Below are 13544 nucleotides of genomic sequence, written 5' to 3' on the forward strand. Positions count from 1 at the left end.
TTTTGCAAAATACTTGCACCTGCTCAGGCATCCTACTATTTCAATTAGAAGTTATAAATAAGATAGCATTTATCACCTTGTGAATATGAAGATAGTGAAAATATATATTCTGAAAGCACTTGATTTTACAGACATATATTTCTTGCTGAGATTGGAAGAAACTTCTACCAAACGGTCATCCTCTTGTGTCAGTTTTGCCTAAATTTATCAAAAATACTATTGTCCCCACCCAGATTTAACCCCAAAATGAAGGTAATGTGGGAACAAAATGAGAAAGATGTTATTTAATTTTGCCAAGTATGTTTTCCTGTTATAATTAAACCAAAGTCTCAGAAGCAAATAAATCATACATATGTTCAGAACTATAATATAGAGGCAAAGTTAAGAAACATATGTTTACTACTGACTTTTAGCCTGTATCCACTTAGGCAAGCCAGTTGACCTCTGTGTGTGTCTATTTTCTTATATATTAAGTGAAGCACATGAAACAAATTCTAAAATTAATTTCTGACTCTGATTCTATGTAAATAAAAACCTCTAAATGTATTCATAGATTTAATTACAAAATACTTAAGGAATATAGAATAAAACAATTTAAAATATAAAAATACTTCCATTAATTCCTCTGTAAGCTTATTATTATTAAAAGAGGTATTAACTGTTTTGTAATGATTTGCATAGACCAAAAAACGTATATCCAATCAGAAAAATTGTGCATCAAATGTATCACACATTTTTTTCTTACACATTTTTAATTTGTACAAATTAATTAGAAACCTAAGTCCCAAATAAACAGGCAATGTACAAAGGAAACATATACTTGCCAAAAGATGCATAAATGTCCACATCAGCTTTGAGATCAGCAAAGAGGGTCGATTTGCCTTACTATAGAGTGACACTCTTGTGATATTAATAAAGTGGTCAGACAAGTAGATGTTTGAAACAAAATAGGAAGCACAAAATTAGACTCAGGTCATGTATATACAGGAATTTGATACATGTCAAAGGTTACACCATGAATCACTGGAAACAGGAAGGACTGTTATCTGTGTTCGGGGAACTGGTTCACAAAATGGAGAAAAATAAACCTATATTCTAACTTAAAACCATGAACAAAGTAGCCTCCAAATGAATTAAAAACTTAAATCTAAAACTATAAAAAGTGAACAGAAAATAATTATAGGAAAATATTTTGTGACCAATAAGCAGATAAAAGACTTGATTAAAATCCAAAAGTACAAACCATAAGGCAAAGAAAGATAATGGATTTGATTATCATTAGGAATTTTTTTCAGTAAAATATACCATGAAAAAGTTAATGACAGATAATTAGGAGGAGAGATTTACAATATTATAAACAAATAAGGGATGAATTTTCTGGCATCTCTAAAGAACAATTAATCAACAAGAAAAAAAAGCAATAGAAAAATGGTCAAACTATATGAACAGGCAATTCACAGAAGGAACTCAAATGAGATACATGAAGAGAATGCTCCAATTCATTTGTAATCCAGAGAAATGCAAGTAAAAAAACAAAATGAGATTTTTAAAAATATATGAAAAGATGCTGAATATCACATATCATTAGGAATTGCAAATTAAAAAACAGTAACACTTGTTGGAGTGACCAAAATCCAAAGCACACCACTAAATGCTGGTGAGGATATAAAGCAAACAGGGACTCTCACTCGTTGCTGGTGGAAATGCAAAGTGGTAGAGTCACTTTGGAAGACAGTTTGGTAGTTTAATACAAAACTAAACATGTTCTTACCTTACAGTCTCTTTGGTATTTACTCAAATGAGTTGAAACTCATGTCCACACAAAAACCTGCCCACAAATGTTTATATAAATGTTTCATTCATAATTGCCCAAACTGGAAAGCAACCAAGATGTTCTTCAATATATCAAGGGATAAGTAAACTGTTACCTCTAGTGAATGGATTATACTTCAGTACTAAGAAAGAAAAAAAATGAGCCATGAAGCCATGAAAAGATATGGCAGAAACTTAAATGTATATTACAAAGTGAAAGAAGCCAGACAGCAAAGTCTGTATACTGTAAGAGTCCATCTATATGAAATGGCAAAACTATGGAGACAGTAAAAGAATCAGTTGTTGCCAGGGATTTGGGGGGAAGAAGGGATGAATAGGCAGAGCATAGAAAAATTGGCAGACACGGTATGTATACAGAATATATACCATCAAGAGTAACCCAAACATAAACCATGGACTTTAGTGATAAGTGATGTATCAATATAGGTTCATTGATTATAACAAATTTACCACTATGTTGAGGGATTTTGATAGTAGAGGAAGCTGTTCCTTAGTACAGGGTAAGGAGTATATGGAAAATCTCTGTACCCTCCACTCATTTTTGCTGTGAGACTAAACTGGCTCTATAAAGTAAAATCTATTCTTTTTAGAAAGACAAGCAATAAAAAAATCAATAAAACCAAAAGCTAATTTTGTAAAAAGAACAATAAAAATGGTAAACTCTAGTAGGCTGAACAAGAGAAAGTAAAAACACAGTGTTCTTGGTCAACATCACGAACAAAAGAAAAAGGGAACATTACTATAGACTCTGCAGACATTTAAAAGATAAACAAGTATAGGCCCCCAAAGCTGACCACTTAAGAGGAAATATACAAATTCCTCGAAAGACATTATCAAATTATCAAAACTGACTGAAGAAATAGAAAATCTGTATAGTCTTGTATCCACTAAAACCAATCCACATGGCTTCATTGGCAAATTCTGTCAAACATTTAAAGAAGAAATAATATGCCTACACAAACTTTCAGAAAATAGAGAAAAGGAATACAGTTCTCACCTGAGTTTATAAGGTCAGCATTATCCTGATACTCAAACTAGAAAAAAAATTACAAAATACGACAACAAAACTACAGACCAATATTACCCTGAATATAGGTGCAAAATTCTAAATACAATATTAGCAAATTGAGTCCAACAGTATATGGAAAGGGGAAATACACCTTGTTTAAACCCTATTTTAACGTTTGACAAACTAGGGTTTGACATGTTGGCTTGACATTTAAAAATCCATGTAATTCATATTAATAAACAAGAATATATATTAATAGACATTTATGATAAAATATCTCCACAAACCAAGAATAGAAAGTGATCAACTAAGCCTGATAAAAGATACCAAAAAAAAAAAAACCTTACAGCTAAGATCATACTTAATAGAGAAAGACAAATGCTTTTACCCTGAGATAAGTGATAAGCCAAGGACATCCACACTTAAACCTCCCCCACATCAACACTGTACTGTGGTAAGAAAAAAAATAGATGAACAGTTAGAAATGAAGGAATTAACTGTTTTTATTTGCAAACAGTATCATGTACATAGAAAAACCTAAGGAAATTACCCCCCACCCCAATCTATTGGAATTAATAATTTAGTTTAGCACATTGGCAGAATGAATGCAAGGTCAACACACAAAAATCAATAGTATAACTATATATACTAGGATTAAAAAGTTGGTGATTGAAATAAACTACTTACAATGGCACCCAAAAATATTTATCTTGTAGAGATGACTTTAACAAAATCAATGTATATCCAGTTCACTGACAACTGAAAAATACTGCTCAGAGAAATTAAATACATAATTGGAGAGAGAAACCATGTTCATAAATGAGAAAATTCAATATTAATAAGTCTCTCCAAACTTATCTATGGATTCAACAAAATTTCAATAAAATCCCAAGGCTTTTTTGGTGGAAATTTACAAGCTGACTCTAAATGTACAAAGGAATACAAAGGACCTAGAGTAGCAAAAACAATTTGGAAAATGTACAAAGTTGCAGTACTCTTAATACCTGACTTCAAGAATTACTTACAAAGCTATAGTAATCAAGACCATTTTATTTTGGTCCAAGGATATCAGATATATGGTCAGTGGAACAGAGAAGGATGTCCAGAAATAGACACATACATGTGGTCAATTGATTTTTTTTATAAGAGGATCAAATAATTTGATGAGGAAAGGTTACTCTTTTCAATAAATAGAGAAGTTGGACATCCACATGGAAGGTGAAAAAATGAACCCCAACTTCTACTTCACATCACACAGGAAAATGAAATAGAACAGTAATCTAAATGTAAGAGTGAAAACTATAACTCTTCTAGGGAAAAAAAAAAGAAAATCTTTGTGATCTTCGACAAAGATTTCTTAGATGGGATACAAAATGTATAAAATACTAAGGAAAAAATTAGAAAATGGACTTCATAAAAATTTAAAACTTCTACTCTTTGAAAATTACTGTTTAAAAAAAAAAAGCAGACCAGAGATTTGGAGGAAATACTTAGGATATACATATCTGATAAAGAACTGGTATTCATAATATATTAAAAATGCTTATGGAGAATGTTGCTAATGGGAGACTCTATGTATGTGTGTGAGCAGGGGGTATGTGGGAAATCTCTCTGGCTTCTGCTCCATTTTGTTGTGAATCTAAAACTGCTCTAAAAAATAAAAGTGTATTTTAAAATACAACAGAAAAAAGATGCTTACAACTCAACAAGAAGCCAGATTACAAAATGGGCAAAAAAAGTTAGCATGTACTTCACATAAGACGTACAAATGGCCAAAACACATGAAAAGAGATCAGTGTCATTGATCGTCAATAAAATGCAAATTAAAACCATAATACGACTGCGTTACATGTAGTATGACTTGCCAGTGCTAGCTAATGTCAATTTTTTAAGCTATTGTAAGTATAATATTACTGCAATTATTGTAATACTTACAATAACTTAAAAAAATTGACAATAGCTATCTTTGGCAAGGAAGCAAAACAACTGGAACATTCATATGTTGCAAACTGCACAGCTACTTTGCATAACAGTGTGGCACTTTAAGTTTAATAAGTACTCACCATATGATTCAGCAATTCTTTTCCAAGGTATTTACCCAGGAAATGCAAACATATGCACAAAACAACTTGTAAAGGAATATTCATAGAAGTTTTATTCATATTAGCTAAACACTGGAAACCTACTCATTAGGTGAGCAGTATATCCACAGAATGGAATATTACATAGCAATAAAAAGGAATGAACTATGGATACAACAATATGAACTAATCTCAAAAACAATGTTAAGCAAAATAAGTCAGATAAGAATGCATACTGTATATTATTAATTTACATAATCAAGTTAGACAAATCCAATATGCAGTAATTTAAATCAGATCAGTAAGTAGTTTCCTGGGCCACAGTTTAAGTGTGGAGATTGACTGGAAATAGGCATGATGAAAACTTCTGGGGTGATAAAAATGTTCTGTATCATGATTAATACATTTCTCAAACCTCACCCAATTGTATACTTACAGAGCATGCAATTTATTGTATGTATATTATATACCTCAGTAAAGTTGACTCAAAAAACTCATTGGGAGTGCCTCATTTTAGGATATAAATAGCACTAAGAGAACATTCTTCCTGTCGTAGCAAGAGAAAAGATGGTTAATCTAAAAATAGCAGTTTTTCTTAAATCAATTCAAAAGCAGAGGTCACCAGGCAATCTAAGTGAGCTGAATTCTAAAGAATGACAAGACTCTCCAAGAGGAGCTGATATACATGAACTGTATGCTATATTTGACATAGTGTGACAGGAAGAGAGTTTATAAAGCAGATAAGAATAAATCAGTTAAGTTTTAATAAATTCTTAAATGCTGTGTGTAGGGAAGTGCTGTAGTTTGCAAATGCAGTGAAAACACAGGGGTGCTGCAGGAAATTTTAAATTTTCGAGGGAAACACAATGATAAATGTCCATCAGCCTAAAATAACATTGACTACTAACTTGAGGTGGTTCAGTTTCATCGTTAGATTCCATTACATTACCAAGCTGTTTTTTTTGATGTTTTATTTGATAAAAAGCAAGTACTAGGATTCTAAGTGAAGTAAGCCGTGAAGAGAAAGAAAAATACCATATAAGATTACTCATATGTGGAATCTTAAGAAAAAAAAAACATAAATACAGAACAGAAACAGACTCATAGACATAAGAATACAAACTTGTGGTTGCCAAGGGGGCGGGGGTGGAAGGGACAGACTGGGATTTTAAAATGTAGAACAGATAAACAAGATTATACTGTATAGCACAGGGAAATATATACAAGATCTTGTGGTAGCTCACAGCGAAAAAAAAATGTGACAATAAATGTATGTATGTTGATGTACAACTGAAAAATTGTGCTCTACACTGGAGTTTGACACAATATTGTAAAATGACTATTACTCAATAAAAAAATGTTAAAAAAAATAGAGACTGCAAAGAAATAAAAAAGCAAGTACTAGGAGAAAATCAAGGTGAACAGGTAATGAGGGTAGATGTCTCCATGATTTAATAGTTGTACAACAGGTACACATATCCCATTAAAAAGTACTTATGGTTATTTTAAGAATAAAAAACAAATTATTATTTTCTTTTAATACTCAGAAAACTAAGATTAAAAGGGAACTTCCTTAACATGATAAAGGGAACTACAAAAAAACTCCTATAGCTCATACCACCCTCACTGGCGAAAGGCTGAATTCTTACCTCCCCCAATCCAGATGGGAGTAAGATAAAGATGCCCACTTTTACCAACATTAGAGATCACAGAAAGTACATTAAGGCAAGAAGAAAAGAGATAAAGATTGTGAAGATACAATTTTTTTTCACAGAAGGTATGATTGTCTATGTAGAAAATCTCAATCTGCAAGAAGATATTACAACTAATTAGTGCGTATTGCAAGGTCGCAGAATCAAGGAAGATCAAATAAAAAAAATCAGTGAACACTTAAAAACTGAAATAAAAAAGTCACTTGTAATAGTAGAAAAGTATGAACTACTAAGGGGTAAATCCAAAAATATATGTGTAAGATTTATACACTGAAATACCAGACACTGATGAAAGAAATTTAAGACTTTCCAATGGAGATATATACTGTGTTCATAAGTTGGAAGTCTCAATATTGTTAAATTGACAATATTTGCCAAATTGATTACAGAGTCAATAAAGATCCCCCAAGCTTTTTGGTAGAAATTGACAAGTTGATTCTAAATTATAATGTGGAAAAGCAAAAGAATTTTGAAAAAGAACAAAATTTAGAAGTCACACTACCTGATTTCATGACTTACTATAAAGTACAGTAATCAGGATAGTGTGGTGGTAGAGTAAGGACAGAAATAATAAATAGGACAGAATAAGGAGCTCAGAAAAAGACACACATCTATATGGACAACAGATTTTCAACAAGGTAAAATAAAAATTCAGTGGAAGAGGATAGTCTTTTCAACAAATGGTGCTGGGAAAATGGGATATACATATCCCCAAAACAAAACTCCAAAAAACCCACCCCACACACAGTTTTGATCAATACCTCACACTGCATGCAAAAATCAACTTGAAATGAATCACAGATTTAAAAGCAATTCCTAAAAGCATAATCCTTCCTGAAGACAACATAGGAGAGAAATCTTTGTGACCTCAAGTTGGGCAGATTTCTACACATGAATGAACCACATGAGGGGTAAAAACAAACAAACAAAAACCTGGATAAACTGATAAAATGGACTTTATAAAATTTTTTTCCAATTCCGCATTTCAAGAGACTGTTAAAAGACAAGCCAGAGTAGGAGAAAATATTTGCAGTTTATCTGATGACGTGTATCAACAATTTTATTTTATAAAATTGGAAAAAATTTGAACAGATGCTTTATCAAAGAGATAAGGATAGCAAATAAACATACTAAAAGATGTTGATTATCACTAGTCATTAGAGAAATGCAAATTAAGTTACCACTATACACTTAATCAAATGGCTAAAATGAAAAAAAACTATAATGCAAAATGTTCACATAATACAGAATAATGAGAACTCTGATCTGTATCGGGTGGGAATGTAAAATGGTACATCTACTTTGGAAAATGGTTTGGCAATTTTTAATAAAGTAAAACATATGCCTTACCGTACAACTCGGCAATCCTCCTCTAAGTTACTTACCAAAGAAAAAGCAGAGTATGTTTCCCCACAGACCTTTCCATGAAAAGTTGTAACATCTTTATTCTTAAGAGCCCAAAGACTGAAAATTCAGTTGGTGAATGGATAAAAAGTTTGGTAATGCTGGCCATTTATGGAACATAGAATTTCTGGGAAAGACACCAAGACAGTGAAAAAAAAATACAATTGATATGTAAGGCACTGTTTTGGGTGCTGTGGATACAGCACTGAATAAAATAAAGGCCCTCCAATAATGGCACGTCCTAGTAAAGATACAATGACAAAGGAAAAAATATTAAGTAATGGTAAGAGCTAAAAGAAAAAGCAAAACAAGGAATGTGAAAATAAGGTCAGGGTACTAATTTGGAGACCTGAGATGACATTTGAGCAGAGACCTGAAGTAAGTGAGAGAATAAGCTTTGTGCAAATCAGGGATAAAAACTTCTTAAAAGAGGAGCAATGCAAAGATGCAAACGTATTATTTGGTGTAGTCTAAGAACAATGGAACTAATGTGAATGAGATAAAACTGACAGAAGTAACTAGGAGGGAAGTGCCACAGATTAGAGAGCTGTAAATGCTGAGTCCATTCATCAAAAATTACGGACTATTTAGAGTTTTTTTTAAATATCACTGGTAGAGGAGAGTTGAGTCTGATTTTACTATTTGCAAGTTACATACCTATTAGACACCTAAGTGGAGATGTCTTCAGGGAAGTGATTGAAGCTAAGATAATCAGCACAGAAGTTGAAAGAAAAGGAAGAATAATAAAGCTGTTAACATGGAGAACAGAAATCAAAAGTCTTACGACAGCAATACCATAGGAATTCCAGAAGGGAAGAAGAACTGGGCAGCAGGCAAGACCTGAGTAAAGAAAATCAGTCAATTCACCCAATCAACCAACCAACCACACCTTACTCAGCACAGTGAAACTGCAGAACACCAGACAAAACAAACATTTTTAAAGTAAAAAGAGGAAAAAACAAGTAACAAATGCCAGTTGAATTCCACAGCTCATTCTACAGATTGGAAACTTAATAGTAACCTATAATGATGAAATAACAGTGCAACCCACATTTCCACATGTCAAGTATTATATCTTCAATACAATCAGTGTCTTTAGCCCATTTAATAGAATCATTATGAGCTAGGGAGTTTCTCCAGACTCTTCATAAACCTTTTCAATTTAATATTTAGATGAAAACTCAGATGTAGACTAGGATATAAATTTATTAAAGCATCTCATTCATTTGGGAATTTGAACTACCAATCCCATTTCAAATAAACATTGGGTAACTTTTTTTTTTTTAAATAACTGAAGGACAAGGGATCTTTTACAATAGAAAATATGGCACATGAAGCCCCATTGGAGAACTTGCATACTTAGAAATATCTGAAAAGTATTTTTTAAAATTCTGCTGTACCAAATAATCTCATGTTTCATTCTTTAACATTGGTAACATTACCTATATCCAGATCTTTCTTTATAAAGAACCCAAAGATTTTCTGTAATAAAGTCAACTTATTAGGTTCTTTTCTTTAAAAAAAAAAAAAAATTCATATAAAGCATTCTGCAAAATCACTTACTATACATAGTCACTGCCAGGAGAAACTGTAATTTCAATTAAGTTACTTTCCTTTACATATCTAAAATTAGGTACCTTAAGAATTTTAACACTTAAGTTTTGACATTGTTTCAATATATTTTTGTTGTTGCACTATTGCCTAGCTGCTTCCTTTTAAACACATTCCACTCATCACAAATCTTGCTTAAAGTGCTGTAACAATTTGTAATAATTTTACTTGTATCTTAAAATTGAGCCTTGAACTTAATCTGTTTGATAGAAGTATCTATGTTTATAAGCTTAAATTAGCAATTCAGGAACATTAAAAAATTTTTTTGCATTATTTGCTAAGTAATAAACTACTCAAAATTTAACAATTAAGCTACATTTACCAGTTCACATATAAGTTTCAGATGAAGCTGGGAAGGTCCAGGAAAAAAATCCCATATTTAATGATTAGTTGCTTTCTCAACTACCCCTTCAAGACTTAAAAACTGTCATAGTTATTAATTATAGTCCAATGATCATTTTATAGTCCAAAACAGTAACATAGTGTAAAGATATTCATGCATATTCTTGATAAATCTTAAGGAAATGAAATCTGTGTAAATCTGTATAATCTACACCCTTTCATTATTTAGCTACAAAAACAGATTACCAAAGAGAAGTTATGTACGTAATCTACGTTTTATGCAACTGTATTATGGTTCTAATTTTATTAAGCCACTCACTCTCAAGTTAATGAATCATTCACACTCCAGTTTTCCACAACTTTCCAGTCTGAAAATTATTTTTTAATAGGTCCTAAACGAAGAATATTTTCTTTATACGCAAACAGGCCATTGCTTTTAGTAAGAGTCATTTATTGTGTATTATTAAAGTGGAGGGTTAACTGGTACAGTACTATGCATAATCTCTCAGCCTTGAAAAATCAAACACAAATGGATAAAAAGAGCAAATCAGAATGAGCATGTAAAAAGACAAAAATTAAGCATATCTTATAGAGAATGTTTCCTGTTATATAGCTCTATACTAATGTTCTTTTCCATTGTCTTTAAAAAATTTATGGCTTGTTCCTTTTCTACATAATTGCTGATTCTTACAAATAATGAACATTATCTTCCATTGATTAATAAATGTTACATACAGTTTTAGATTTTTTATCCAACCCAATTAGTTGACTGAAATAGTCAACTAAATGTAGCATTAAGAAAGTTGGAGCCCATTCCATTGTCTCAAAAATGTAATATTATTCTATGAAATGTTCACAATAGGATATAAATGCAAATGTCCCAGCTACAAAGTGATGAATTAAAAGTGCCAACCCTGATCTGTTAGTATTATGACTTTATTAAGCATTATAATTTTTATTAAATGCTATCTTGTAGAATAATCAAATTAGAAAAAGGTAAAAAAGCTTAAAAAATGTATACCAGCCCTGAATTGTTAAATCACTTCTATATTTAGATGTTTAAAAATTGAGATATTCCTCATATACTGATATACAAGGAAAAGGCAGATTATCGTTCTTCAGGGTAACTATCTAAAAGAGGAATCACTGCTTTAAAAAAGGGGTGGTAGGGAGGAGGGGTGAAGAAGCTTTATTCTGTACACTTAGTATAAATTTTAGACCTAACTGGATAAAGGGAAAATATTAAAAAAATACATCTATGGACACATTTCTGTGCATCACTCCCATAGCTAGTCAGCAGACATATTTATGAATATTATAGGATATTTCAGTATACTTATTTTTGTCAAAGTTAGAATTCAAATTTGTTACATCACAACACACATCCAAGAATGTATGCCACATGATTCAAAAATCCCACTGAATATAACAAAATAAAATCTGTAAATAAATATAAGGCATTCTAAAATAATATCTGCAGGAAATCTAAGAGTCCAACAAAGATTTCTGTATCTAAATTTTACTTCATAGATTCATATAGTCTTCAAAATAGATTTGTAGTGCTACACATTCAACTGCTTACCAAAATAGCATTTTCTGGCAGCTAAATGTTACTACTTAAAAAAAAAAAAATAAGTGCTTGAGGGAATAAGAATGCAGCAGAAAATTACAGGAGCCCACGTATCCTTTTTCTTAAATTTAATTTGTCATATATAAGGTTTTTATATACAATCAGTGTGCATTGTAACAGTTTATATTAAAAGTCAATCAAGTTTATCTAAAATGTTACCTGGCTGCATAGCACATTTAACATTATTGCCCACATGAAAAGGAAAACAAATGGATTTACAATAACTTTTGGCCGTTTGGATTCTCAAAGTGTTCATACACCTACGCTTTTAAACCAAATGCTTCTGAAAAAAAGTTTCCAGAGCATGCAGTTTAGATTTTACATATTATCTCACCATTTTGTTACTACAAACACAATATTGACTAAAAAAATGAAAAAAAGGAAAGAAATAACATATATCTAATAAAACAGTCAATATAAAACAGACTAATGGAATTAAGTGGCCCCTTTCCCCATTTTTTACATTCTAAACAATGATTCCATCAAGACAAATCATTAAAAAGTGTTATTACACTGAGATATATATATATACATATACATACATATATGTGTGTGTGTGTATATATATATATATATATATATTCTTTTTTTAATGATAAGAAGGCCTGAGTTGGTAGGGAAAGGAACAGTCAAAAAAAGCCTGAGAAGGGGAAGGAAGTAAGGAAAGCTCATTTAATCCATTTACAATAATTTACAGCCATAGTTTGTGTGTGTGTAAAAAGGCATAATAATAGATCACGAACAGGAAATTCCTGGCTATTTTACAGATATAAGTACAGAATTTAAATATTCAAGCTTGTGATGAAAAGCGGCAAGGTGGTCGCAGTGTACAATGTAAACAAGTAGCTTTGGAAAGTGAACAAAGTCCTAGAGTGTTTTTTCTTTATTAAGAAAAGAACTCTCTTTCATTCCTTCCTGAAACATGATCACAGGTCAGAGTAAAGTTCATATACAAACATAATTTAAATGGATGTCAGTCTAAAATCACTGACTTAAAAACAGTTTTATCCAGCCTATATGGAAGGGCAGTGTTGAGGTCCCTGTTATAGTAAACATTTTCCATTTCTTTAAAAAAGAAAAAAAAAAAGTACTACAATACTTGTAGTACAGTGCAGCATAATCCTTAAATATAAAAATATTTTCTCTTCTGTTGGGATAATAGACCTTGCATCCTGGAAAGAAGTAACAATACTGCTACTGATAGAAGATCTGTTTTTATCTTTCAAGTCATGTAAGGCAATTACTGTGTTGGTTTATGATATATGGCTAAAAGAAAAGTCCAGAAAGACAGTTACCAGTTTTTGTTATGTTTTCCGACTACTCCAGGTATGCTCAGGTGTACTTTTGTGTTCAATTGAGTGTTCAAATGGAGATCTGGAGCCATAAGGAGACCTCTGATCTAGTGGTGATCTAGGGCCGCTACTGGAAGCTCTGTGGTCCATTTGCCAATCTGAGTGATACCTGTAATCCCTGGAAGATTTATGGTGTGTATATTCAGAACTTGAACGATGGTCTGAATGTAACCGATGGTCTGAATGAGAACGATGATCAGAATGAGATCTGTCTTTTAAACTTCCTTCCAAATTTGACCTGTGGTCTCTGCTCCTGTGATCATCCAGTTTTCTGTGTTTCTCTCTATCACTGTAATATCTAATAAAAGAGAAATGAGGAGTTTTAGTTAATAATGCAAATTAAATGTTTCCAAACAAAATCGTATTAAAAATAAAACACAAAAATACTCTAAAGCATACTTTCAACTGTACACAAGTCAGTGCTTCATCACAAAACTTCGTAAGTGGCCTTAAAAAGCACTGGAAAAATATCTCTACATGCCTTTGGAAAAACTATTCCATTCATAAAACGTAAGTGAACAATACACAGCATTTCACATATCATCTAATTTTGCAAGCCCATTTTAGACT

The 13544-nt window shown here is 31.7% G+C and overlaps 1 protein-coding gene across 6 annotated transcripts in view; it reads right to left on the reverse strand.

Moving 5' to 3' along the window:
• Window positions 1-4979: 4979 nt before the first annotated feature.
• The window catches only part of CHD1 (chromodomain helicase DNA binding protein 1), a 78918-nt gene continuing 70353 nt past the window's right edge, over window positions 4980-13544 (reverse strand). For all 6 annotated transcript variants that reach the window (XM_074360407.1, XM_074360408.1, XM_074360405.1 and 3 more), the window contains one exon: window positions 4980-13272. In XM_074360407.1, the coding sequence (XP_074216508.1) occupies window positions 12927-13272 (346 nt within the window). In that variant the 3' untranslated portion in view covers window positions 4980-12926. The remainder of the gene's footprint in view (window positions 13273-13544) is intronic.

The sequence above is a fragment of the Camelus bactrianus genome, chromosome 3 (assembly GCF_048773025.1).
Source record: "Camelus bactrianus isolate YW-2024 breed Bactrian camel chromosome 3, ASM4877302v1, whole genome shotgun sequence".
Lineage (NCBI taxonomy): Eukaryota > Metazoa > Chordata > Mammalia > Artiodactyla > Camelidae > Camelus > Camelus bactrianus.